This window comes from Trichechus manatus, unplaced genomic scaffold (assembly GCF_000243295.1).
Source record: "Trichechus manatus latirostris isolate Lorelei unplaced genomic scaffold, TriManLat1.0 scaffold00048, whole genome shotgun sequence".
Taxonomy (NCBI): Eukaryota; Metazoa; Chordata; class Mammalia; order Sirenia; family Trichechidae; genus Trichechus; species Trichechus manatus.
This window is the reverse complement of record NW_004443984.1, coordinates 12533750-12561586: the sequence shown is the minus strand read 5'-3', so window position 1 is coordinate 12561586 and position 27837 is coordinate 12533750. Positions and strand designations below refer to the sequence as shown.

At 54.1% G+C, this 27837-nt stretch overlaps 1 protein-coding gene across 3 annotated transcripts in view; it reads left to right on the top strand.

Annotated features, from left to right (window-relative positions):
• Positions 1–27837, top strand: part of ARHGEF10L (Rho guanine nucleotide exchange factor 10 like) — a 126218-nt gene that overhangs the window by 36042 nt on the left and 62339 nt on the right. The window contains exons 7-20 of one of the 3 annotated variants that reach the window (XM_023732147.1): positions 527–643; positions 4148–4256; positions 6186–6292; positions 8791–8868; positions 10081–10260; positions 12372–12488; positions 14210–14302; positions 14970–15143; positions 19111–19256; positions 21744–21758; positions 22006–22187; positions 24923–25038; positions 25537–25664; positions 26128–26228. In XM_023732147.1, coding sequence (XP_023587915.1) covers positions 527–643; positions 4148–4256; positions 6186–6292; positions 8791–8868; positions 10081–10260; positions 12372–12488; positions 14210–14302; positions 14970–15143; positions 19111–19256; positions 21744–21758; positions 22006–22187; positions 24923–25038; positions 25537–25664; positions 26128–26228 — 1663 coding nt within the window. The remainder of the gene's footprint in view (positions 1–526; positions 644–4147; positions 4257–6185; positions 6293–8790; positions 8869–10080; positions 10261–12371; positions 12489–14209; positions 14303–14969; positions 15144–19110; positions 19257–21743; positions 21759–22005; positions 22188–24922; positions 25039–25536; positions 25665–26127; positions 26229–27837) is intronic. The other 2 variants (XM_004377199.2, XM_023732148.1) reach the window with 2 other exon arrangements.

Genomic DNA, 27837 nt, shown 5'->3' with positions numbered 1-27837 from the left:
TGCCCAGCTAGCTAGTCACCCATCCGTCTTTCTATACATTTGCCCATTCATCCTCTTGCCCACCCATTCCACCCATCTATCCATTTGCCATCCATCCATCCCACATACTTCCTGAGAACCTCATATGTTACAAGCTCTATGCTGGGCCCTAAGGATGGGGAGATGACCAAGATACAGTCCTTGTCCTTAGATCATTGTTCTTCTCCCCTGAGGGAGGGAGCCCTGGGCTTGTTCCCCTCTCACCTCTCTTCCCCAGCAGATAGGATTCCCTGCTGCAAAGACCCAGCCCCCAGTTGCCTGGCATGTTGGGATTGGACGCTGCTGGAGTAGATCCCAGGCAGGAGCCTGGCTGGACTGCTTCTTGAGCCCTGGTCATCCCCAGCTCCGAATCCCGCCTGCCCCGAGTTGTCCATTCGCCACTTTACCGAAGTCTCCTTTTTCCTCTGTTGTCTGTGTTTTGTCTCCTCCCTGTCCCACCTGCTTCTCTCACCTGCTCTCCTTCTGCCTGGCTGCTTGGGGGCTCCAGCTTTCTCCAGACCTGACTAGGCTAAAGGAGAGATACGCCAGGACTAAGAGAGACATCTTGGCTTTAAAAGTTGGGGGGAGAGACATGCAGGAGCTGAAGCACAAGTACGATTGTAAGGTACTGTCTGTTTGCCCCTCCCAAGTCCTTGGTGGGGGCCATTTCTGAGCTGCAGCTACCTCCAGGGGGCCTTTCCTGCTGCTCCTGGTCAGTGGAGGGTAGGCCTGAGCCCCTAGCACCTGCCTGTGAGTCCTGGTGCTGCCCCTGAGGCCTGGAGCTGGCTGCATTTGGCTTTTGTGTGGGAGCTGGTCAACGCCTTAGCTAGCTTGTTCCTTTCCACGTTCTTGCCTCTATCTCTCCCCTGCCCCTGCCCCACTTCAAGTAAAACTCTAACTGCACGAGTCTTCCTAGGTGGGTTTTCAAACTTTAGGGCCTTCAGAACCACCTGGGGTGCTTTGTAAAAATGCAGCTTCCTGAGTTCCACCTCTAGATGCTGATTCTGTAGGTCTGGGGCGGGGCCCAGGAATCTGCATAATTAACCATAGTGAGTGACACTTTGAAAAATGCAACAGTTGATGACACTGGAAACTCCTCCCCCTCCAAGCTCTTCAGAGATCCAAGATGAGGAAGTCCATAAGAGAAAACAGTCCCTTCTTCTCAGATGGGACCCAGTCTTCAGGATAATGATGACAATGACAACAGTATCCTCCATTAAGTGGGCACCTACTGTGTGCTATTGTTAAGAGCATGCGCTTTGGAGGCCTGTGGCCTGGCTTTGAGGTCTAGTCCTACCACTTTCCTGCTGTGTGATCTAGGCCAGTCACTTGGCCTCTCTGAGTCTTAGTTTCCTCATCTGTGAATGGGGGCCCTAGGGTGGATGTGAGGATGAAATGAGGCCAGGTCTGTAAGACTCTTGCTGCTGTACTTGGCACAACGCAACAGCCCAGTAGATGGTGAATTCAGTAAATGGTGGCCATTGTTATTATTTATGTACTGACCATTGAGTTCCATGGCACCCTGGGGATCAGCTGTCATTTAGCATGAAACCAGTGAGGCCAGTGAATGAAGTAACTGGCCAGTGGTCACACAGCCGGTAAGCAATAGAGCTGGGGTTCAGACTCAGGTCCACCTGATGCCAAGGCCTGAGTGCCCTGCATTCTACAGCACTGCCCGTGTCAGCAGCCCCCGGGCCCCCCAAAAGAATGAGGGGGAGCCCTTTGCTGTTTGTGTGGCCCTTTCATGGATACCTCCCCAGAGGCTTGTGACCTGGGGGTAGGACAGGCATATCTTCTGGAAGCCGAGGCTCAGAGAGGGACAAGGAGCAAGTGAAGGGCTGAGTCTAAGACCAGGGTGCTTTCCCCAGCCTGGAGCCTGGGGTCAGCCCCTGCCCTGGCCTCTATACTGGCGGACATGGCAGGTTGGTATAGAACACCTTCCTGGGCATTTGCCTGTTGCTCTTTTGTGCCCAGGAACTTGCCAAGAGAAGGGCCTCTAGTGATCTCCAAAGACCATTTTAGGGGGCTCATAGGACAGCTTTATTGACAGCTTCCTGCCAGGACAGGAACTGGACCCTGAAACAGAGATTTCCAATCGGGATCGTAGCCCCCCAGAGGAGGATGTACCCTAGAAGAGAATGAGCTCCTACGTGCAGTTTCTGGGGTTGACATCTGTCCCGTGCATTGGATTCTCAAAGGTGTTGTGACCATTCCCCCCACAGAAGGCCAAGAGCTACTGCTTGATGATTGTACCATAGAGACGAAGGGAGGGGCTGGGGACTTCCTTTTCTGGCTGCTGCATGTTTCCAGAAAGCCGGCCTCGTTCCTGAAGAGCCACCGCCCTGCCTTCCCAGCTGTGCTTTGGGTGGTGTTCCAACAAGCTGTCTTTGCCGAGCCCCCTGGGAAGTCCTGGGCCCCTTAAGCTGGGGACTAAGAGGTTGCTTGGAGGAGTGATAATGAGAACAGAGGAGACCAGAAGAAACCCACCCCCCCAGACTAGTGTTCCCCACTCTCAGCAGAGGGTTTGAGCAAAGAGAAGGTTTTCCTAGAACTGTGCTGTCCATTATGGTAGCCAGGTGGCTATTTAAATTTAAATTAGTTAAAATTAAATAAATTAGGAGTTTGGTTCCTCACTTGCATCAGCCACATTTCAAGTGCTTAATAGTCACATGTAGCTAGTGGCTACTGTGTTGGACAGCGCTGATCTACAACTCCATCCCTGCTCATTCTCTTCTGGGCGTGATGGTTGGGAGCCAAAGAATGACTTAGGGGATGGCAGCTCTCTTCCCAGGCCAGGGCCTCCCCATGGCCCAGGATGCCTGTCCCCCTCAGGTTTCCCATCTTCGTGTGCCTCATGCGCTACTTGGCTTGCTGCCCCCAGTGCCCACAGACCCCTCCCCACAGAAGGGAAGCTGTATCTTGCTCTTTGCTACCTCCAGCCTTCTCCCCTTTTTCCTGGGGTGGGGGGCTCAGTCAGAAACCTGTCTGCTTGTGGGGCAAGGGATGGGCTTCCTCACTGGGATCAGTGGATGGGAAGAGGGGTGTGCTCACCTCCTTTTAGTCACCCCTCAAATAATCACCATTTGTACAGCACATTTACTGTTGAAGGTGCTGTCACAGACTTTGTCCCAGAACCTTGTCCCAGAACCTCCTGAGGGGTGGGTTTTGCTGTTTTCCTCAGTTTTACCTGAGGAAACAAAGGCTTAGTGAGGTTTTGTGACTTGCCCAGAGTCATGTCTCTGGGGAGCAGAGATATGAACCCAGGCCTGATTGCAGACCTTGAGCCTTGACCCCAGTGCCACGCCCAGTGCCATGCCTCAGTGCAGCCCCCAGTGCCACGCCCCCAGTGCCAAGCCCCCAGTGGCATAACCCAGTGCCAAGCCCCCAGTGACATAACCCAGTGCCAAGCCCCCAGTGACATAACCCAGTGCCAAGCCCCCAGTGACATAACCCAGTGCCATGCCCCTAGTGACATAACCCAGTGCCAAGCCCCTAGTGACATAACCCAGTGCCATGCCCCTAGTGACATAACCCAGTGCCAAGCCCCAGTGCCATGCCCCCAGTGACATAACCCAGTGCCATGCCCCCAGTGACATAACCCAGTGCCAAGCCCCTAGTGACATAACCCAGTGCCATGCCCCCAGTGCCGTGCCCCAGTGCCACCCCCCCAGTGCCATACCCCAGTACCACGCCCCAGTACCAAACCCCAGTGCTGCATCCCCAGTGCCACATCCCCAATGCCACACCCACAGTACTATGCCTCTTCTTAATTTGATGCCTACTCCTATAGTTTGTCCCAAAGGGGAAAAAATCGGATTAGGCCCTCTTTCTTCTTGGGTGTCATGGTGGCACCCACTTCCTGCTGCCCGCTTGCCATAAAGAAGGTTTCCCCAGGGAGACCCCTGGGGACAGGAGGCACTTTCCTCATCCCCTCAGGAGATCTCTCAGGGTGGCACCACCCCCATCCCTCCTGGCCTCTGTTGCTCACCTCCCTGGGAGGGAATGGACCTAGGTGGTGTCCCATGCCTGCAGCCCGGGCCAGGAGGCCTGGTGGTGTTGGTGGCCCTTGGTGGCAGGTATCCCAGGCCCTCCCTCAGCTTCTCTGATGAGCCCCTCTGCCTTTGCTCAGATGACCCAGCTCATGAAGGCCGCCAAGAGCGGGACCAAGGATGGGCTGGAGAAGACGAGAATTGCTGTCATGCGCAAAGTGTCCTTTCTGCACAGGAAAGATGTCCTTGGTGAGGCCACTGCCTGGGCCGGGCCAGATCAGGGAAGGGGGAGGGCGTGCCTTTGCCCTGCGTCCTGGCAGCTAAGCCAGAGTGAGACGTGCACAGTGCCTGGCACAGTGTTGGGTGCTCAGTTAGTGTTCCTGCATCGGCCCCTGACAAGGGAGGGGTCAAGCAGGCTGGGTGGCCATCACAGACTTAGTGGAGTACCCCAGAGAAAGGACAGGGTGGACAGGCCGGTTGGCTGAGATCTGTTCCCTGGTCACTCTTCCCCCCACCACAAGCTGGCTGGCTGGCCAGCAGCCTCTCCCCAGGCCCTCCCCACCCCGCCCAGTAACCCCGAGCCTTTCCTAAAGTGACCCTCCCACCAGAGGCGTTATTAATAGCCACAGCAGGGCTCAAATCGCCAGCCAAGAATGTTACCCAGCGGTGCATGGGGGAAGAGGAAGCCGCGCGGCTGGCGCCTGGGGTGGGTGCGGAGCAATGCCCGGGGCACCATGTGGGCCAGGCAGGAGGCCCTTCATCACTCCCACCCCCACGCTGTTATCCGCTGTCCCTCCTCCTCCTCCTCTTCTGTCTCCTGCTCAGGTAAGGGCCTGCTGTGGTGTCCCTGCTCCCTCGGCCCCTGGAGCCGCTGCCAATTCTTTCTTTCTTCTCCCTTGTCCTCGAGGCACCCCCTTCCTGCTGCCCACGGCCATGGCTGGGTTCCAGACCACTGAGTGGCCAGCTCCCACTGCCCCGTGCCTGCACTGCTCTCTGGGGGGCTGGGCCTCCAAGGACAGACCCCCTGTACTCTGCCTGACCGCCTGCCTGCGGGGACGCCATCTCCTGGCCTGAGCCTCTGTCCGCTCGGCCTGCCTGGCTCGCTCTATCCTCGGCCAGTGCCCGCCCCTTCTCACCCCACTTTCTCTATCAGACACCAGATGAACTTTTCCTTTTTGGGTCTCTGCATTTGAAAAAAAAAATGAAAGCAGAAAGCCAAATAGCCCATTCTTCTCGGGGCTTATTTTCTTCCCTCTTTTAGGAGTCCGGAAGAAGACTATTTTTAGTGCCTGGTGATGGGGACATGGACTGACTGGCCTGTGCCAAGCCAGAGCGGGCGGGTCTGGGCAGGGACAGTGACTTTTGAGAGAGTTAACTCTGAGACCATGGCCCTCCCGGGGTGCTGCTTTGTGTTCCCTCCCTGGCCATTCATTCATCCACCTACATACTCCCTTCCTCACTCATACACTCTTTCACTCGCTCACTCATTCATTTTCTCCCTTTCTCCCTCCCTCACTCCCTCGCTCACTCACTCACTGTCTCACTCATTCACTCACTTCTTCACTTGCTCACTCACTCATTCACCTCCTCGCTCATTTGCTCACTCACTTGCTCAGTGGCTCACTGGCTTACTCATTAGCTCGCTCACTCCCTTCCTTTCCTCCTGCCTCACTACTTCACTGACTCCCTCACTACTTCACTCCTTGACTCACTCCCTCACTCACTTCCTCACTCCCTTGCTCACTGGCTCAATTTCACTCACTCCCTCACTTCCTCACTCCCTTGCTCACTTGCTCACTCCTTCACTCCCTCGCTCTGTCAGTCACTGATTTCCTTGCCCACTGTTTCACTTACCTAGTAACTCACTAACTCACTCCTTCACTCATTTGCTCATTAACTCACTCCGTCCCTCCCTTACTCACTTAGTCACTCCTCTCACTCAGTAACTCACTCACGCTTTCCTGCATGTTCCCTGATGGACCATTCTAGGCTCAGGGGTCTCAGCAGTGAACCCACATGAACAAGCCAGGGAGCTGCCTCACAACCCCCTGCCCCGCCCGTGGCCCCAGGAGCTGCTCATCCCCCAGGGCCTGGTCTAGGGTGGTTCTCTGCTTCTAGGCCTGAGAAGGTGCCTTGTCCCTGTCCCGGGCTGCATCACCAGCCTGTCTGACTTTCTAGGTGACTCCGAGGAAGAGGACATGGGGCTCCTGGAGGTCAGCGTTTCAGACATCAAGCCCCCAGCCCCAGAGCTGGGCCCCATGCCTGATGGCCTGAGCCCTCAGCAGGTGTGTGGGGAGAGTGAGGGGGGCTTAGGGGAAGGGATGGTTGGGGATTGTAGCCTATTATTATCTGGGGTCATACTGGTCTGGGTCTTGAAGGGGAAGTGACTATCAGGGGCTGTTGGCAGAGCCCCGGTTCTCTTCTCTACCAGAGACTTTCCAAACTGGACCCTGCTGGTTCTATGCTGTTGACCTGGGGGTAAGGAGTAGGGGGCGGGAAATGGGGGGGTGGAGCCCCAGCATTTGGAGCTTTTGCCTCTCACCTCCGTGGCAACCAGAGCAGCTCCTGTTTCCCTTTTTTAAAACAAGATGTTATTTGAAGAAGGGGGCTACAGTTTAAATACAAAATGGTTGGAAAGCACTGAACTAAGCTAACCCAGTGAGGTCCCTGGAGGTGAGTGCAGGTGCCTAGCCCCCACCCTAAGTCCAACTGTCCTCAGGCCAGGGCCCCCCTGAGGAGCTCAGGCTCTTTGAGTGATATCCTCCTTTTCCCAGAGTGTCATACTGAAACCAGGACCCCAGAACTGTGACCTTGGCTGAGTTATGCTCTTTTCCTTCCAACCTGGGCCCTCCCAGCCATGAAGCAGGGAAAGAGCCCACGTTCCTCTGCTTGTGAGGATGATGCACGAGAGAGACATGTGGGGCAGCAAGCTCAGGGGAAGGAAATGTGCTGATTTTTAGTTGGCGGAAAATCATAGTTTTTGGCCCCTTTGAAAATGAGGAAGATGTGGCCATGCTGGCCACCTTGTTGCTGCTGGCTGCAGTCCCCTGGAGCCGAGGGTGAGCGCCTGGCTCCTTCTTTGGAGGCTTGTTCTGCAGTTCACTGTAGGCCTCAGCTGCTTCCTTCATTTCTGTTACCTGCCTGGCCCCTGACAGCATCTGGGACAGTGATGTCCCTACGCCCACCCAGGACCACGCAGCCTGTCACTGTCAGAGCTCTGCCAGACCCCAGGCATCAGCTCCAAATCTAGGGCCCTCTTGGGGCTTCTGGTCTCTTCTCTGGAGCCTTTTACATTTCCTACATCAGGTGATTTTAGTTACTCAAGGCCAGTGGTTCTCAACTGAGTGTGAGTTTGTCCCCCAGGGGACATTTGGCAATGTCTGGAAACTTTACTAGTTCTCACAAATAGAGGTGTGCTGCTACTGCTGTCTGCTGGGTGGAGGCCAGAGGTGTGCTAAACACCTCCCACTGCACACGACGGCCCCCACAACAAAGAATTCCCTGGTCGCAAGCGCCATTGTGCCGGGGGTCAGAATCCTGCTCTGGGTGCATCTTGGGCACCTGGGATCATTGACAATGCCTGCAGCTGTGGGGCCACTTGAGGACAGTGGCCTTGTCCTTTCATTGGGGCCGTAGAGGCCATGGTCAGCCCTGGAGTGCAGGCAAGGCAGTGGGAAGAGATGGGCAGGAGGGGCCTGGGCTGAGGGGAGCAGGGGGCGATGGGGCTAGTGATGGGGTCGCCCGTGTTGACGCTCCCAGGACAGCTGCGGGGGTTGCATTGGGGTTAGCCACACTCCCAACCCTGGCCCTGGCCCCTCCCAGCCCTGGACCAAGGCAGACAGGCTCCCCTATCTTACATCTGACACCTTTCATGAGTTGAGACATGGCCATCAATAAAATTAATTTGATCATGAGCCTCATTAATATCTTGCTCTATCCAACTTTTCTGAACAATTGAATCATCTGGGAAGCTTTTAAAAACCACGATACCCAGGTTGCACTCCACCAATTAAGTCAGAATGTCTGGAGGTGGGAGCCAGGTATCAGTGTTTTCAAGCTCCTCAGGCATTTCCGATGTGCAGCACGTTTTGGGACCCATTGCTCCGCCACGTCCAGGGGAGGGAGCTACAGGCCATACCATGCTTGACGGGTGTGGTCAGGCTGCCCCTGAGGGCGGTGGTGCCCTCTGCAGGGCCGTGCTTTTGGAGGGACATCAATTCTGGCCAAGGAGAGATGAGTCTGGCAGAAGGGAATGGGAAAAGGACTGGAGAGGTCTGCCCTCAAGCAGATGCTGCTCGGTGGGGTGGGAGGGCACCCCAAGGACTGACCTGTGCAAGAGGGGTAGGTCAAGGGTTAGATCTACAGCAAATGGTGAGAGTTTTGATTTCAGTTTAATCTGATAAAGAATTTTCTGCTAGAGTCATTAAAAAATGTAGGCAGCTTCCCTCCACCATGGGGTTAGGTGGTGATTTCCCTATTGTTGGGTGTGTGCCAGCAGAGGCTGGGCAGGGGACTGTCACTGGGATGAGGGAAGGTGTCCTCCCTACACTATTCTCTGCTGTCTAGGGAGCATGGGTGTTTCTCTGGATGGGCAGAGGGGTCTGGGAGGAAACGCAGGCCAGCCAGGCCCAAGTGACCCCAGGAGCGGGTTCTGGGAGGGACGGGTCGCTTCTGTCCCATAGTTGTCAGTTCTCTGGGGGCTGCAACTGCTCCTTCTTCCCATCGCCTGGGGCTCTGCATGCAGCAAGTGTTCACTCTGTGCTGTGCTTGTCGGCTCGAGCAGGTGGTCCGGAGGCACATCCTGGGCTCCATTGTACAGAGCGAAGGCAGCTATGTGGAGTCTTTGAAGCGCATACTCCAGGTAAGGCTGCAGGGAGGGCTCCACAGGGTTTGGGGGCTGCAGGGAGTTTCCAGGGGAAGGGGCTGTAAGCCGGCATTATTTTAGGGGCACAGCAGGACCTCCAAATGGGGCACACCAAGACTTCCTGGTACTCTAGTATTCATGGTAGGGACCATATTTTCTGAAACAAAGTGGGGATTCTTTGAAACGAGGACTGCCCTGGAGACTCAAGGGCACGTAGTCACTTTTGTGGCTGGAAGGGACCATGCCGTCCTCACCACCCTGGCCACTCCTTGGAGCAGGGGCCATGTCTCCCCATCATCCTGGAGCCCCCCAAGGCAGGGATTATAATTGCACTCTCTGTCTTACCATCAGGACGCCCAGGGATTTCTAAGTAGATGCTTGTAGGACCTGAGTAAGGTGTGCCAACCTGACTGATAGATTGGACTCCTGAAACGGTGAATCATCTGGGATGTTGTGGGCTATTTGAATGAGGCCAACAGGGAAAGGAATTGTTGGGGTTTGGGGTGCTAATAATACCCTTCCCTTGCCCTCCCGAGTTTGGATCCACAGAGAGGAATCTCAGGTGTTAGCCAAGTAGAGATCCAAATATCGCCTGTTTCTGATTGGCGAGTGTGGTGCTAGGTGTGGGAGTCAAGTGAGCTTGCTCCTGCATCACTGCTCGATTAGACAGGCTGGCTCAGCCCTTTACCAGTTTTATCAGCTGCCGTCAAGTAGATTCTGACTCATGGTGCCCCCATGTGTGTTAGAGTAGAGAACTGTGCTCCATAGAGTTTTCAGTGGCTGATTCTTTGGAAGTAGATCCACAGGACTTTCTTCTGAGGTGCCTCTGGGTGGACTTGAACCTCCAGCCTTTTGGTTAGCAGCCAAGTGTGTTAACTGTTTGCACCACCCAGGGATGGCTCAGTCCTAGGCAGAGCCAAACAGGCCAGCCTTGCCCTCAGGGCCCTGCCTCCATGGAGCTCGCTTCTTCCCAACCCAACTTGGCTCGTAAGCCATGGGGGGGGGGTGGGGTTGGGTTAGGTAAAGAGAGGCTAGAATGCTACATTCATGGTGAGCCTTCCGGTAGCAAACAGGAGTGAGGGGTGCATGCTCCCCCAACAAGAAGGCCCCCCAACTTCTGATGACCTTGCCCAGGTGGCCACCAGGGCAGGTGGATGAGAGGGGCTGTGCCTGGCCTTCAGAGTACTCACCACCACCTGCCCCCGGCAGGATTACCGCAACCCCCTGATGGAGATGGAGCCCAAGGTACTGAGCGTCCGCAAGTGCCAGCTGGTGTTCTTCCGTGTGAAGGAGATCCTGCACTGCCACTCCATGTTCCAGATCGCCCTGTCCTCCCGCGTGGCTGAGTGGGACTCCACCGAGAAGATTGGAGACCTCTTTGTGGCTTCGGTAGGTGTCTTGGTTTCCTAGTGCTGCTGTTACAGAAATACCACAGTGTGTGGCTTTAAAGAACAGAAATTTTATTTTCTCACAGTTCAGGAGGCCAGAAGTTTGAATTCAGGGCACCGGCTATGGGGAAAGTTTCTCTCTGTGTTGGCTTGAGGGAAGATCTTTGTCTCTTTGGCTTCTCTTCCTCAGTTCCTTGGCAATCTTCATGTGGCATCTGTCTTCCCCCCTTTGGCCTCACCTGTCTCGGTGTCTATTCTGCTCTTTATATCACTCAGAAGTGATTAGGTTTAGGACAGGGTCTCATTAACATAACAAAGAAACCCCTATTTCCAAATAGGATTACATGCACAGGTAGACGGGTCAGGACTCCAACATATTTTGGGGGAACACAATTTAATTTATAACAATAGATGTGGTTAGGTTGACATACCCCAACTCTTTCCCTAGCCGCCCAACATAAAACCACAGCCAGCCTTACTGTGGTCACCTTGCCCAACCTACTGGAGTCAAAGCAGTGGTAGGCCTGAGTCCTCCTGGCCTAAACTGAGGGTGGTGTGACACCTTGAAATGCCCAGTATGTCCTTGGAGATATCTGCCAGGCCTGGTGCCAGTGAAGCCAGGTGACTGTCCTGGCTCTGCCCAGGTAGGCAGCAGCACCAGCGGCTTGGTTGGTCTCCCAGCCACTTTGGGCAGCTGTCTAACTCTTCTGAGACTCCCCTACCAGCCACCGGCCAAGTGAGCCACTGCCTGGAATGCATGCACAGACCATATCCTTGGCCCCAGAAGGGTGCTGCATGGTGTTGAGGGAAGTGCTCTGTTCCTGATTCAGGAGACCTGGTTCTTGTCCCAGCTCTGTTTTGTAACATTGGGTAGGTCCTGGGCCCTCTGGGGCTCAGTTTCCACATTTGAGAAATGAGGCGTGTGCTGGACCTGTGGTTTTCAAACTGAAGTCTCCGGGCTGCAGAGATTTGTGGGGCCAAGGATGGTCAAGTGAGTGGAACTCCACTTTTATCTGTTTTAGGTCATTGGGGTTCTGCTGCTTAAAAGAAAAAACATTTTTTGAAAACCGCAGCACTCCATAGATCATTAAATAGATCCTATGTCCTGGGTTACTGTCTGAGGGACTCAGGAGGGAGAGTGGTTGCTTCCAGGCAAACCATGTCCATCCTTGGCAACTCAACTTGGGGTGCACTGCCCCTGGTGAGGGGTTAGGGGTACCATCCTTGCTGGAGGAGGGCAAGGGGAGTTTTATCTCCTAGAAGTGGTGAGAAAATGGATATAGCAAAAGGAATGCCACCCTGCCCCTCCTTACCCACCTCCTCTTCTCTTGACCTGTGGGCTCAGACTTGGGGAGGAGACCTGGGGGCAGAGTCTCCTTAGCCTAGACATGGAGGAGAACCCCCAGCTCCCCCTTAGCCCCACCGCTTCTATCTGTGACCGCCCACAAGCCCCTGCACCTCTCTGAGTTGTGGTGGATGAATGTCCTTGGGCTGCTGTGACACAGCATCACACACTGGGCAACTTACAACAGAAATTTATTGTCTCACGGTTCTGGAGGCCAGAAGTCTGAATCAAGGTGTTGGCAGGGCCGTGCTCTCTCTGAAGGCTCTGAGGAAAGTTCTTCTCTTGCCTTTTCCAGCTTCTGGTGGTTCCTGGCAATCCTTGACGCTCCTGGGCTTGTAGATGCAGCAGTCCAGTCTCTACCGCCATCTTCACATGGCCGCCTTCCCTTCCTGTCTCTGTGTGTCTTCTCCTCTTTTATAAGGACACCACTCATATGGATTAGGATCCACCCTACTCCTCTATGGCCTGGTGTGGGCATAACATCGATAAAGACCCTATTTCCCAACAAGGTTGTGTTCACTGGTACCTGGAGTTAGGACATCAATATACCTGGTTTTTTTTTTTTTTGGAGGGGAGCACAGGTCAGTCTCTAACACCTGGTTTCCTTACCTTCAGTGGGGCTGATACTTTTACTCACCTCGAAGGCTGGTTGAGATCATCCCAGTCAATCTCTGACCCATCACGGTGAGGCTTGGTGAGTGCTGGCCATGCTGCCTCTTCCCGTGCATTGATGTGGTTCTCACGCCCACTCCTGAACTTCCTTTCAGTTCTCCAAGTCCATGGTGCTAGACGTGTACAGTGACTACGTGAACAACTTCACCAACGCCATGTCCATCATCAAGAAGGCCTGTCTCACCAAGCCAGCCTTCCTTGAATTCCTCAAGGTGGGGCCTAGGATGGTTCAGGGTGTTGACTGCTGGCAATGGGATGTGTGAGAGGGAGGTTTCTCAGGAGGGAGGGAGTGCTCTAGTCCTAGCTTTAGGGAACCATATTGTTGCTTTGGCCCAGTACCCACCTCTTTCCTTTGGGGCACCCCACGTCCCATAAGAAGAAAATCATTCCCTCCTGCCCTCCTTCACCCCCTGCACCCAAGAGGAGGGTTATAAAGCGTTGAAGTGTCAGTAAGGAGCTTGGGATCCTTGACCCTTTACAGGGTGGAAGGGGAGACCTGTGGGATCTGCTGATCCCTTAGTAATTCCATGGGTAACCCCAGCATGTGGGCACCTGTGTTCCCTGGTGGACTGGGCTTAGGGGTGGGGGGTGTTCATGCACGACACTGAGGGTTGTGTAGCTGGTCCATTTTCCTCATCTGTAAAAGAATGAGGGACATTCCTCAAAGGAGTGTCTTGGCAATCACACGGGAAAATAGAGGTTAAAGGACTTTGAAAAACTTCAAAGTCCTCTATAAGCAAGAAAGAGTGTCCTTCTGTGTAGCCCCCTGCCAAGGCTGCCCCCAATCCCCTGAGAGTCAGGCAGAGACCTCCCTGGGGGCGTGCCATCCAGCAGAGAGTGCAGGATGGGCTGGGTATCAGAAAAGCACAGGCAGCACGCAGCGGGTCCTCCTATAGAAGAGGACACAGGGTCAGGAGGGGCTTTCTCAAGGGGCTGTCACCTGACATGGTCCTGGCGGGATGGGATTGTAACAAGTGGGGACGGAGGAGAGAGTGTTCCAGGTGCAGGGATAGTGGGGCAAAGGTCAGAGTCAGGAGGATGGAGCAGGGCAGATCTGGTTAGATTCTGGGAGCACTGGGTGGCTCTTGGGGGGTCCCAGGAGAGAAGGTTGAGAGGCGACTGAGTTCGGTTTGGATGGTTCTGGACCTCCAGGCTCAGGAACTAAGACATAATATTTCAGGCAGTGGGGAGCCATGGAAGCGTTTTGAGTTGGGGGGAGGGAAGTGGAGGCCAGTGGAGCAGCGGTGACAGCAGCAGGGATGAGGCCAGGATACAGGTGCAGGTGTGCGAATGGAGTAGTGGGAGCAGATGCGAGAGACAGGACTCTGAACCCCCCGTGCCCCGCCACCCACCCTGGCCCAGGCCTCTCTGCTTTTCCTTTAAGTGGAGGGAATAGTTGTCTTGGCTACTTCTAGAAGTTGACCACTTGAATAAATTGCTGAATTTGCTAGTTAGACCATGGAGTCAGAGACGTTAAAACGACTGCCCTGGTCTCTGAGGGTGAGCGATCTGTGAAGGGGACACGGGTGGCGGGAGGGACACCCTGGCAGCAGATCCAGGGACCTCCCTCAGCTCTTCTCTCTGGTCTGGAGGCTGAGCAGGGTCCTAGGGGCTGGTGCTGCATGGACCCCAGGAGAGTGGCTCTGTCTGGACCCCAGGGCTCTAGGCCCTCCCTGAGAGTGGGTCAGAGAATGATGAGACCTTGCCTCCAGCCAGGAGTCCCTGGTGGTGCAAACGGTTAATCGCTTGATTACTAGCCAAAAGATTGGTGGTTCAAACCCACCCAGAGGCACCTTGGAAGACAGGCCTGGTGATCTGCTTCTCAGAGGTCATACAGCCTTGAAAACCCTATGGAGCAGGGTTGTCCTCTGCCCACATGAGGTCGCCATGTGGTAGAATTGACTTGACGGCCACAAGTTTTTGTCTCCAACAGAGGCGGCAGATTGGCAGCCCAGACCGCGTCACGCTCTACGGGCTGATGGTGAAGCCCATCCAGAGGTTCCCGCAGTTCATCCTCCTGCTCCAGGTACCACCGGGATTCTGGAAACCATAGGGTGCAACGTGAGCTGGTGGGACACCACATAGGGTGAGAGGTGGGAGGCAGGGCCTAGGTTCTATCCTTGGTTCATGATCAGCCCCCCTCCTGTGCCGCATCTTTCCCTGATCCTCCAGTGGAACCATCTTATCATACAGCTTATTTTGCACAGCCCTCACTGTGCAGGTCTGTGGAATGATCAGTGTCCGGTGGTGTTGGGTTGTGGGAAGGGAGATGAAGGCAGGTAGGGCCCCAGGACCTGCAGGGCTCCTGGCAGGGAAGAGATGCTCGGTAAATGTTCTCACCTTGGCCAGTTCTGGCTTCAGCTTCAGAATGGATGCAGGATGTGCGTTAGCCCCCACGCAGCCCTGAGAACTGGGGTCCCTACCCCTGATGGCTGTGGGTCCTTTTAGGTGAAGGGACCCAGCAGCATTCTGCTCCCATTCTCAGAGATGCCAGGCTTCGGGGTAGACTCTAAGCCCAGCGCACCATCCATCAGTTACTCAGGGATGGATCCATGCATTTATTTTATTTTTTTCATCCGTTACCATCTGTCCTGGCTGCGAGCTGGGCCCTTTTTAGACTTGGTCTGTACAGGAGCCCAGGGGCGGGTCTGCTGGGGGTTTCTGAACCCTGGCTGTCTCTGGGCCCCCGGCAGGACATGCTGAAAAACACCCCCAGGGGGCACCCCGACAGGCTCTCGCTACAGCTGGCCCTCACAGAGCTGGAGACGCTGGCCGAGAAGCTGAATGAGCAGAAGCGGCTGGCTGACCAGGTGGCTGAGATCCAGCAGCTGACCAAGAGCGTCAGTGACCGCAGCAGCCTCAACAAGGTGAGTGCCCGCCTCCCCACCGGCCTGCCCTTACCTGCTCTGCAGTTTTCCACACCTGGCACTCTTGCAGCCCGCCTCACGGCCACCACTAGGTGGCAGCGTTCTCTGAGCCAGGGGAGTCCTTGATTTTCTTTGAGTCTCTAGACCTTACCTTGAGGATTTGTTCTAGACTGGACCCCCTACCCCATTTTTTACTATTCATGTTATTTTAGAATAAAAGCTGATTTTGTTCATGTATAATAGCAAAGACAACAGAAATGTCAGTCTGGTATTGTAGTTAAATGAGAGGGTGTTGGGGTCAGAGTCTGGGTTTGAATCCGGATTTGCTATTAGTTCTCGCTGTGTGGCCTCAGGGAAATCACCCAGCCTCTCTGAACTCCACTTTCGTCTCTAAAAAGAGAAGATTTTAATGGTGTCTGACCCCCAGGGCTGCTGCAAGGCAAATAGGGCACCCAGAAAGCTGCTGAGAGGCCTCAACACCTGGTGGCTGTCATTATTATTATTATCATTAGTTTTTTATTTTTGTAAAAAATTATTGTTATTTTTAAAGAAAGAGAAATGCAAAAGTCCATGCCATGTCTTGGGGTTGCGACTTAGGAAATTTTAGTAAAAAAAAAAAATCTGAAACACTTGCAAATGAGTCTGTGGAGAATTCTGTTTTTAAACCACAAGGCCAGTACAGGAAAAAAAAAAAAAAAAAGAAAACCCTCATAGAATCGACTCTTGGCAAAAGTTCAGCGCTTCAAGCCCAGTGGTGTCCCCATTTCCCTAGAAGCGCACTGCCTTCCTTGACCCCAGCTGCACCCAGATCTGGGTGGTCCACACCCAGGTTCCACTTTGCTTCACCCTCTGGAGGGCAGAGATTGGCCAGGATGGTTCAGGGCACTCTGGGGCAAACATGGGCTGTTCTTTGGAGAAGGGATGACCTTTGGGTATCATAGGGCTGTGTTCATACCTTTTGGAGGGAAATAAATGGCAGCCTCTGTGTGGCCCGGAAGGTGGAAGTGAGGCCAGTGACTGGCAGTTCTGGGAGGGAGATATCAGCCACTTGGGAAAGAACTTTCAGATAGTACAGGAAAGACCACCAGGCCTTTCTGTGTGTATTGCACTTTACAGTATATAATTGCTCTGACCTACATTATCCCTTGGATCCTCACAGCAGCCTGCGAAGCGGGGCAGGAACAAGATAACCTTTAGGGTCCCTTGTAGTTCTTAGCTTCAGGGCTCCTGCATCTTAGGACTGTCTGCCCTCAGGCCAAATCCAGGTCATAGATATGTTTTTGGTCCCACACAGTATGTTTAAGAAAATGGAATTAGTTACCAAGATTTAAAAATCGGGTGATGCCCCATAAAATTCTGGATCTTCTTGAAGGATTAGGAGAGTTGGTCACACGGGCCCACCTTCTGCGTGGCACCGGTCAGCTGAGTAGTGGCTCCTCACTTCGCCTCCAGTCCCCACGTGTCACTTCATCTGCTCTGGGAGGATAGAGCTGGGCAGGGGACACAGCCCTCTCCTCGGGGGATATTGCCATCCATGACCCCTCAGGTGGATGTGAGGAGTGGGTCCCATCTGAGCTCAGTTTACCAGCCCAGTTGCTGTTGAGTCGATTCCGACTCATGGTGACCCCGTGAGTGTCAGAGTAGAACTGTCTCCACAGGGTTTTCAGTGGATGAATTTTCAGAAGTAGATGGCCAGGCTTTCTTCTGTTCTGGAATGCTCAACCGTGGTCACCTGTGCTGATGTTTAATGGCCTTTGCGCTTGGGAAGCTGCTGCTTCTGTCCCCCCTGCCCCCTTTTCTGTAAGCAAGAGGTTTCTGTTGCTCCATCTTATGCCTCGTGGGGAGACACGGTGCAGCTGCCGCAAGAGGAGATTGCTTGGGAGAATCCCAAGATTCTCTGGGAAGAGAGCTGACTTGTTCTCTGATTCTATTCCTCATGGGTACTCGGGCACTGATCACTGTAGTAGCCACTGGCTTGAAGTCCGGGAGAGTTTTGTTCAGGCAGTGGCTGTCAGATGTTGAGCAAGGAACTCAACTCTCCGAGCCTCGGTTTCTCACTCTGTTAGATGGGTGCATGTTGGATACGTGTCAGATGTTGCTGTGAAGGGCGTGGTGGTGGTGGCTGTACCCTACGCCCCACCTCCAGGCTGTCCTTAGGTGGTCTTAGCCAGCTTTGAGACCAGTTCAGTGATTTCCCTCTCGTGGTCACCCTGGGAGAAGCAGAAGCGAAACTGGGTGTAGCCAGAAAAGAACCATTTCAAAATATGCCTACTCAGGACCCTCCAGAGGGGTGTTTGTGAAATATCCGGTTTTCTTTTTCCTGCCTAAGTGCAGGGCAGCGGGTGGGGTGACTGCCAGGAACCCAGGGGACTTTCCTTGTCCATGTTGGACTTTCCTTGTACACATGTGGTACTTCCTGTGGGCCTGCTGCCTTCAGAGTTCAGGCCATGCTCTCAGGAGCTGGCTCAGCATGCTTGTGGCAATAGTTGGGTTCCTCCGGGGGGAACCCTGAGCCCTCCTGTGTGTCTGGAGCAGAGGGGCATCCCTTAGCCCTGTCACAGCCTGCTAGGGAGTGAGGAGAGTGTGCTGGCCGCTGCACAGTACTGGGGCAGGCACCCCTGGGCCAGCTCCATCCAGCATGGCCACTCGACCAGCGGCGGGAGGCAGAGCACTTTCCCTCTGTGATCTCTGTTTTCTCACCTGGGAAATGGGGGCAGGTGGCCTCCTGGACTGCTGAGCTGATTGAACACAATGTGGAGTGTTGAGTGCCAAGCCCAGGCCTGGACACAGGGGGTGCTGGTACCATTCGGACTTTTGGTTATGCATTGACTTTTTGTGGCTTTTTGGAGAACAACAGGGCATTCTCTCCTGGGGAGGCTTTGGGGTGACCTATCCTTTTCTCAGTGAGGATGAGGCTGATGTAGGGGAGAATGATCATTGACACCAGAGTCATGGGTTTTACTGAATCCCCCCTGGAAATAACCCTGGTCAGGAAAAAGAATGTTTTCCCAGTGGGTCCCTGTCTGGCTGGGTGGTCCCAGTGCTAGGAAGGGGTCACAGGTATCCAGGCTAAGATCGCAAATCCCGGCTCAGGTGCCTGAGGCTCGGAGGTTTTCGGCCTCCTCAGGGCTGCCTGGTTGGCTAGGAGATCTGTTTCAAGGGGCAGGACGGGTCAAGGCTGCCCAACAGATTGGGGCACACGGCTGGGCCGGCATCCCGGCCAGGTGTCTCCTGCCTGAGGCCACACCCTCTGTGGGTGGAGACTGCCGTGGGCAGCATCCACTGTGTATCACCTGCAGGGCTGGCTCCATGGGGTATTACCTGCACAGTTACATGGGGCCTTGCGCTCAGGAGACCCCGCATCTGTTTTAATGCTCTGCCATTGCCATCTAGAACTTCTTAATAACTTTTGAACAAGGGGCCCCACATTTTCATTTTGCACATGTAGCTGCTCCTGTCATGTGTTACTTTGTGTAATCTGAAAGGTGGGGGTTATAGCTCCCATTTGAGGGCTCGGGGAAGCCGGGGCTCAGAGGTGAAGGGACTGCCTCAGGGCTTCCCAGCTGGTGAGTGGAAGAGGCAGGGCCCGAGCATGTCTCTCAGACACCAGACCTTGTGTCTGTGGCAGTGCTGGCCATGTGGGATTGTGTAGGCAGCAGGCTAGTCATGACTGGCTCACCAGGGAAGGGGTGTTGGCTGCTGGGGTTGGCTCACAGAAGGGTGGGTGGTCAGGTGCCTGGAGCCCTCCGCAGAGCAGAGAACTCAACATGGTACTCTGGTCTTCTTCCCTAGTGTGTCTTTTCGCCCAAGGGGTGCAGGGAGAGGCTCTCTCTCCCTCCCCGCCTCTGCCAGCCTCTGTCCCCCTTACTGCATGGTGGGAGGATTGTGGGTCCTTGGCACGGGGGATATCTAGGTAGCAGCGTGGGCCGTGATACTGGTGTTGACTTTGCTCTTTGCCCCTCCCCAGCTGTTGACCTCAGGCCAACGGCAGCTGCTCTTGTGTGAGACGCTGACGGAGACTGTGTATGGTGACCGCGGGCAGCTGATCAAGTCCAAGGAGCGCAGGGTCTTCCTGCTCAATGACATGCTGGTCTGTGCCAACATCAACTTCAAGTAAGCAGACCTGGGCGGGGGGAGCTGGGTTGGCCAGGGCAGTCACCCCTCCCTGGGGCCCTCTCCTGTTGTGCCCAGCCACTCTTGCAGTGGGTCCCATCTGGGCTCAGTTTACCAGCCCAGTTGCTGTTGAGTCGATTCCGACTCATGGTGACCCCATGAGTGTCAGAGTAGAACTGTGCTCCATAGGGTTTTCAGTGGATGAATTTTCAGAAGTAGATGGCCAGGCTTTCTTCTGAGGTGCCTCTGAGTGATGCAGACCTCCAGCCTTTTGGTTAGCAGCCAAGCACGGTAACTGTTTGCACTGCTCAGGGACTCCAGCTCAGTTTAGGTCTCTGTGATATTCCAGTATCCTCTCCCATCCCTCCTGGCCTGCTCTGCCCCTGGTCCCCAGAGCTGGGAAGTGCTGGGAGAGGTCACTGGGGGCAGCCCCCAGCCTTTGGGCAAACCACTCAGATAGTTGTCTGCTCTGGAGCTCTGCAGTTAGTGACTGAGCAGCCCGTGAGCTCTGACCACTTTGTAATTCAAGAGATCCTTGCTTGTGTCCAACCTAAATCCCTACTGCTTTAATTAGATCTGTTTTCCTCTGGCCAGATCTCAATGTTTCTCCACACTGAGTCTTCCCCTCAATAGCCCAGAGCATCTTCTGCCCACAGGAGCCTGGTTCCCTGGTTCTGGGTCAGAGGTTGTAGAAATGCCCAGAGCCAGGGGCCAGGCTGTGCCTGACAGAGTTCGAGTCCTGGAGTGGGGGGTGAAGGTGATTTTTTGGACCAGAGTTTGCAAACTGGTGGCCCATAGGTTAAATTCCAAAAAAAAACCCAATCCTGTTGCTATTGAGTTAATTCCAATTCCTGGCGACCCAACGATTATGGAGTAGAACAGCTCCGTAGGATTTTCTTGGCTGTAATCTTTATGGAAGTAGGTTGCCAGGCCTTTCTTCTGGGGTGCCGCTGAGTGGGTTTGAACCACCAACCTTTTGGGTAGTAGATGAGTGCAAACAGGTTGGATTAGGCCTGCAGGAATCTGTATTGGGAGAGTCCACACAAAGGCTGAGACATTTGGCTTCTTCTAAAAATTTGGAGGATCTAGCAGGCTTAAAGGCGTCCTGGTGGTGCAAATGGTTAAGTGCTCCGTTACTAACTGAAAGGTCAGTGGTTCGAACCCACCAATGGCTCTGTAGAAGAAAGGCCTGGTGATCTGCTTCCATAAAGATTAAGCCTAGAAAACCCTATGGGGCATTCTACTCTGTCACATGGGATTGCTATGAGTGGGAATCAACTTGATGGCACCCAACAACAATAGCAAGCTGGACCACGTCGCCGGGGCCACAAGGGCCTGGAGCTAAGTAGTGTGGTCTCTTTAGCAGGGCTAGTGCTCTGCTGTTCTTCACTGTTCCCACCGGGCCCAGTTCACTCACTTGCGGTCCCTGCTTGGCCCTGTAAGATTGGGCATTGCAGCCTTTTACCAAAAGCTTCTCGAGAACTCCAGCTGTGACTTTCCCTGCTCTCATCCACTCACACAGAGGAGAATCTCTGCTCTCAGTATTTGACAACACTTAAAAAATATCACACAAACAACAATGTGGCAACAAGAACTGAGATCCAAAAGGGAAAGTGATCATCCATCGTTGTCGAATGCTAATCTCAACGCGGCTCTCCCCCCGCCCCCCACACCCCAGCTGTAGTACTTGTCGGGGCACATGGAGCCTGGCTCAGGAGGTGCCTCTTCTCCAGGAGCAGCCTGTGCACCCCAGGCATGGCGGGAGTGCATTTGGTGCTTCTCCGTGACTGTGGGTCACGCGCCCAGGAAGGGGAGCAATCAGGGCTGTTGAGGGACACGCACACTCACTCGTCCATCCTCTGTTAATCCATCCAGTGTTTACAGAGTCCTTACTATGTGCCAGTTCACAGCTCTGAGCAAGACCAGGCCTGCCTCTGGGAGCCTGCAGGGAACCCCAAAAGGAAGCCTGCGTCACAGAGCCCAGCGAGCAGTGCTTACGGCTGACTGACTGCCTGCCTGACTGTTCGATTCATTCATTCACTCAAGCACTATAATTATAGTCCTACTTATGTACTAGCCACCATGCGGTGCAGGGACATGACTGACACCCTCTTTGCCCCCATGTTGCTCAGGGTCTACCAGGAGTGAAAAGTGTGTTGCAGATGCCTGTAGCCTGGTTTGGGGGATCAGTTTGGGAGATTTGGGATGAGTCACTTAACCTGTCAGAGCACCAGGTCCTCATCTGGAATATACAGACTTCCTACCAGGGCTGTCAGGAGAAGCAGAGGTGATAGGAGGCCAAGCCTGGCCCAGGGAGAAGGCCCTCGTGTAGTCCCCTCTGTCCACACCTGGCCTCTGTTGCCATGACTCCTCCAAGGGGCCTGTCTGTCTGTCCTTCCACCCAGTGCTGGCCCCTGTGTGTGTCAGTACCTTCAGAATCACACAGTAATAGTAACAACCTCCCTTCCTTCTTGTCTTTTTCCTCAGGCCTGCCAACCACAGGTAGGTGGTGTGGGGAGCTTAGGGCTCAAGGGGGCATGTGATTCTGGATCTGGGGCTGGGCCTGGGCACCCCGGTGCTTCTGCCTCAAGGGCTGCCTGCTCTGCTCGCCTAGGTGTTGGCGTGCAGTCTTCTGCTTGGGCTACGCATGCCTGGCTGAGCTGGTGTGCTGAGACACGGTGCCTGGGCTGGCCCTGTGGCCAGGTGTGGTACGGAATCTCCAGGGCCTCGTCCTCTCTGTCCCTGGCAGGGGCCAGCTGGAGATCAGCAGCCTGGTGCCCCTGGGGCCCAAGTACGTAGTGAAGTGGAACACAGCGCTGCCCCAGGTTCAGGTGGTGGAGGTGGGCCAGGAGGGCAGCACCTACGACAAGGACAATGTGCTCATTCAGCACGCTGGCGCCAAGAAGACCTCTGCTGTGGGCCAGGCCCAGAGTGAGTACCGCCCTTCCGACACCCTGCCCGCCCCACCTCAGCAGAGGGAGCTCCTGCCCAGGGCTCGTGGACCTCACCCACCTCAGGGATCCCAGGCTGATGGGCAACTCGGCAGAGAGGCCCTGGGTTTTGCAGCCCCAAACTGTACAGAAATGTGTACCCACAGCCCCCACCCTGGGCATACACGCACACCTCGGCCCAGTCACACTGCTACCACACACTGAACATGATCCTACTCCACCCTCACACAGGCAAGTGTGCACATGCGTGTACACACGCATACAGAGACTCTGAGTCAAAAGTGTGACTGCCTGGCCATTGCCTCCCTGTGGGCCTCCAGCAGGTCTCCTCCTCTCTGTGCCTCAGTTTCCCGCTCTGTACAGCAAGGGTCCTGGGTGACACTTACTCTGCCCCCTAAGCCCTCAGGGACCAGGCTCAGGGCTGTCTGGATTCTCTGCCTGGATCCTCCTTCCCCATCCTGACTGTACCCCAAACTCCGTGGGACAACAAGGGGAGTGGTAATCAAGGTGGTGTGTGGCAGCAGCTTCTGGTCTGTGCACTTCTTCCCTCTCCACAGTGCCCACCATCCCTGCGCCCCTCTTGCTGCAGCTGCTTCCTGGCTGCTCCCCCTCCCTCCATCTTTGTCCTCTCCTGGCCATCCTCCACCCCTGCCCTGAGTTGACTTCAAAATGCAGATCAGATCTGTGCATGTCACCCTCAACCCTGGCCCCCATATCTGCCCATGGCTTCCCATTGCTCTCAGGATAAAGTCCCCAGCACTTACTCAGCCCTGCAGGCTCCCAGCCATGCAAGTCTGACCACAGCCCTTGCACAGAGCCTGGTGCAGAGGGCACCACTAAATAGATGCTGAATGAATGAAGGATGCTGAGTGAGTGAATGAATAAATGCAGTGCCCAGAAGCACCTTCCACAGGCAGGGAAAGCACTTGGGTTTCACTTCCCCCTCCCCACTGGCCAGGCTCTGTCCACTGCCTGAGCCAGGATGTTGCCCCATGGAGCTCCTGCAATTCTGGAAAATCTGAGGGCGTGACTGCACCACAAACTCTCATCTAGGAGGGCTGGGCCCATGCAGCTGTGCCTGCTTGCAGAATGCTGCGTCTCTTTCCCAAATCTTTGAGGCAGGAAGAGCTGGTTTGCGTTCCTGACTTGCTGTCCACAGGACCTTCCCCGGGAAGAGTTCCTCTGCCCCTCTGCCTCCTTTGGCTCAGAGTCACCTTCAGGCTAGCGTGACTCCCCTCTCCCTCCCACACCTTGAAGGCTGTTGCTCTGGGACCCCCTCTTTCAGTGACTGTGCTGTCTATAGCCATGTTCATCAAACTTAAGTAAAGTACTGCCTTAAAGGGGGAAAAGATTCCTGTTGAACCCCAGTTGGCCTTCCATGATTTTTATTATATTGTTATTCAAATATGGTGAAATATAACACTAGGTATAATAAACTCCATATGCTTATGGCCCTTGAACAACCATAAAGCTAAGAGAAAATCACAAATTGAATTAAAAAAAAGCTACAAAACAGCAAAATTCAAATGAACAACATTAATTTAATGAGTTGAATGATGTTGTTTTGCTGGAACCAAATTGCTCACAATGTGGATGTGGTACTGTTATGGTACAGGTTCTTTTGAGTTCTCTGTGCCTGTACCACAGGGTGCCTTATGGTGATTCGCATTTCCCACCAGTTCACCCTACTTGGATTCCTGCAAAGCCCTTCCTTGTTCTGCATTTGATGCGTGTGCATCATTTCTATTCCCAGCCCACCTCTGATCTTTGCTCCTGACCTGGTGACCATTAAGTAGCTCTGCTCAGTACCAGTGTCCATGGAAGCCCTGCCACTAGGCAGCAGAATGTAGCTTTAAAGTCATTATCTCCAGGTGACAGGATGTGCAGTCTGATTTTTAGATAATCACCTAAATGAAAACCCAAAATAAGCTACCTGCCCCCAGGGGATTCCATAAGACCTCAGCTTGAGAAATCCTGGACTATAGAACACAGGCCACATTCCCTAGCATGGCATCCAATATCTCCCTGCCTCATCCTGTTGGTTCCGCCTGCCCTCTTTTGTTGCCCATCTCTCGTGCCCGCCCCCCCACTCTCCCCATTTGTATAATCACCAAAGATCCAGGCATCCTCCCCTTGTTACTGTCCCATTGCCCTGATGTCTTCCTTCCCAGCACCTTCTGCCAGCTGAGATTGTTAGCTGACTGCTTCCCCCCTAGGTTGTAAGCTCCATAAGAGCAGGGACCCTGTCTACCTTGCTTGCTGCTGTATCTTCAGCACCTGGAATAGAATCTGGCACATACTATAGTAGGTTCTTAGTACGTCTTTGAACAACTTGTGTTCATGCTCTTTCTTAAGCCGTCCTGCTTTTGCATGTGCTGTTCCTCCCCTTGACAGTGCCCATCACAACTCCAGCCCCAGGAAGGTTCCTTAGCAATCCCAGGCACGTTGGTTCTTAAGTCTTCTGATCTCCTACGGTCCTTTGTACTGACTGATTGTGGGCTGGATCATAGGTGGTAGACTTGACCTGTGAATGGCTCTGTCTCTCCACCTAGACTGGAAACCCCATCAGGTCGAGAACCAGGTAACGTCTCCTTCCATATCCCTTGTGCCATGTCCCCAGGGTGACAGCTCTTATTTTCTGCAGTGAGTGGATGCCTATTTTCTGGCTAGGCCCCTCCCTGCCCTGAGCCTGAGCCAGGTCTCTTCTCTGCCCAGACAAGGTGTACCTCGGCCCCCCGCGCCTCTTCCAGGAACTGCAGGACCTGCAGAAGGACCTGGCCGTGGTGGAGCAGATAACCCTCCTCATCAGCACACTGCACGGCACCTACCAGGTATGCAGCACTGGGCCAGCCGTGCTGGGCTCCGCGGTCCCCTCTAGGGGCAGAGAATGGGAGGGGTCCTCTCTCACCCCTTTCCCTGACGTGCCCCTGGCTTCTGAGCTCCCACAGGCAGCAGTGGCCAGAGCTCCATATCCCCACCTGAAGTCTGGTGTGCAGTCTCTAGGTCTGGGCTCTAGTTGAGCAGAGCCTGGCTCTGGGCCTTTTATGTTCTCTGCACAGTGGCCAGTCGGTCTTGCAGCCTCTGCTCCAGGCTGGAGAGGAAGCTGGCTGGGAGGGTCTGTCCTCCCAAGGAGGGAAGCCCAGGTGGGGTCTGCCAGAGGATGGAGAGTTGGTCTCCTGCCTGTGACTAAATGAAGAGTCGTACACCAAGGCTCCATGCGTTTACTCCCAGTCTTCTCCCCTGGGGTGCTGCAATGGCTGTTGGATCTGGTCTGGCTCTTGGGGAGCCAGCGAGCTGTGGGATGACCTCACTGGCCTCCTCACCCCTAGAACCTGAACATGACCGTGGCTCAAGACTGGTGCCTGGCCCTGCAGAGGCTAATGCGGGTGAAGGAGGAGGAGATCCACTCGGCCAACAAGTGCCGCCTCCGGCTCCTGCTTCCTGGGAAACCCGACAAGTGAGAGGAGGAGGGTGCTGGGAGGGGAAGGGCTGCTGCCTGGGCTGGGCCATTGAGGGAGTACGGGACTTAGGCGGGACACCTGGAGCCATCCTATTCGTCAAGATTTCCTTGATGGGAGTGTGTGTGTGTTGCAGGCCATGCCCAGCACAGTACCTGGCACGTAGGTGGAGCCCTGGAAGGGCCTTTCATGTTTAGGCTTGCAGAGGGCCAGGTCCTTCCACTCTGCTTGGTGCCCAAGCCTGGCTGGCCTTAGGATGACCTCCTTCCTGGAGCCGCATGGGGTGGAGGGAAGGGCCTGAGCCTTTGCCAGGCTACTGGGCTCTCTGGCCACACTGTGGAGATGCTCTGACCAGCCCTCACTCCATCTGGGGCACTTGGGTCAAGGGTCGAGCTGTGTGACTGCCCAGGGGGACACTCACGCAGGACACTCAGGCTCCTGCCCATGCCCCTCTCCCTGCAGGTCTGGCCGCCCCATCAGCTTCATGGTAGTCTTCATTACCCCCAACCCCCTGAGCAAGATCTCCTGGGTCAACAGGTTGCACTTGGCCAAGATTGGACTCCGTGAGTAAAACCTTGGGGAAGTTCCTTAGGGGCAGGGGTGCAGAGAGGTGAGGTTTGGGGTATGTGTGTGTGCACAGGGGACATCCAGGGACAGTGGAGGCAGGGAGGCCCTGGGCTGGAGGGAGGTGGGGTGGTGGGGAAACAACTAGAGCCAGAACTCTGAGTTCTGAGGCTGCGTTCTGCTTAGCGACCTTGAACAAGTCACTTCCCCTCTCTGAGCCTCAGTTTTCCCATCTGTAAAATGGTTGGAGTTGACTGAAAGTAAATTAATGGTTGCAGGGGTCGGGGAGGGGAGGATGAGGAATGACTGTTAATGGGTACGGGTTTTTTTCTGGGGGAGTGATGAAAAATTTCTAAAAGCAGATAATGGTGATGAATGCCTAGCACTGAATATGCTAAAAACCAGTGAATGGTATACTTAAAAAGGGTGGACTTTATGGTCGGTTAATTGTATCTCAACAAAGCAGTTACCCTCCCCACTCCAAAATGATGGGGTAGGACTAAAGTGATTCTCAACCAAGGACCTCTTAATTATTGTTTCCCCCTATGAACTCCATAATAATAATGCCAATAGTGATGGACATTTATATTTACAGTGCTTCCTGTGTGGCAAGCATTTTTCTAAGTACTTTACACACATCTTTTTCTCTAGAGGTGAACCTCTTTTTTACAGTTGAGGTGTCTGAGGCCCAGAGAGGTACAGTGACTTGCCTGAGGTAACACAGCAGGAAGGCACAGAGCTAGGATGTGGACCCTGGGCAGCCTGCCTACAGAGCCCATTCTCTGTCCTTTCTGCTTCCTCAAGTTGGTGAGATTCTGTCTACCAATCCATATTAGTTAGGTTATAATTACTTTGTTTATCTTTGTCTTTAGTGATCAGAACTATTATTATCTGTGATATAACTAGAATCCCAACTTGCTGATTCCAGCCAACCGCAGGGACATTCGTTTGTTTTATTGTTTTTGGTGTGATCTTTTTATAGACAAAAATATGTTTCTAATAGTTTCTTTAATATTTTTGGAAAGAAGTCAGGATCTTCATCACTGGCTTTCATTGCTTAAAAAATACTTGAGTCTGTTCGGTAATTTTAGGCATAGGGCACATAGCAATGATGAAAACAGAAAGACCTCTGCCCTTGAGCAACTTACAGTTTATGAGGGGCAGGCAGACATTACATAAGGAGCAGACCAGCAGGGAGAGGTGGTGCTGTGGAAAGGATAAAGCTGGGTGGTCAGATGGAACTATTACGAGCATGGCAGTTGGGGCTACTGTCAGAGAAGGCCTCTGAGGAGGTAACAGCTGAGTGGAGACCTGAAGTTGTGTGACAAGCTGGGGCAAAATGATCCAGTCATTGGGAACAGCATGTGCAAAGGCCCTGAGATGAGGACAAGAAGACCAGAGTCGCCAGAGCTGGTGAGGGGGAGAGATTTTCCAGAAAGCCAGGGTGAGGTATATGGAATTTGTTCTGGGTGTGATGGGGAACTATTCATTGTGGCATTGAGAGCCGGACTGTGTCATGATCCTCTTTCCATTTAAGTGGATCCTTCTGACTGCTGTGTGGTGGGGCATTGGAGGGCAGGAGTGGAGGTGGGGCAGGGAGGAGGAGGT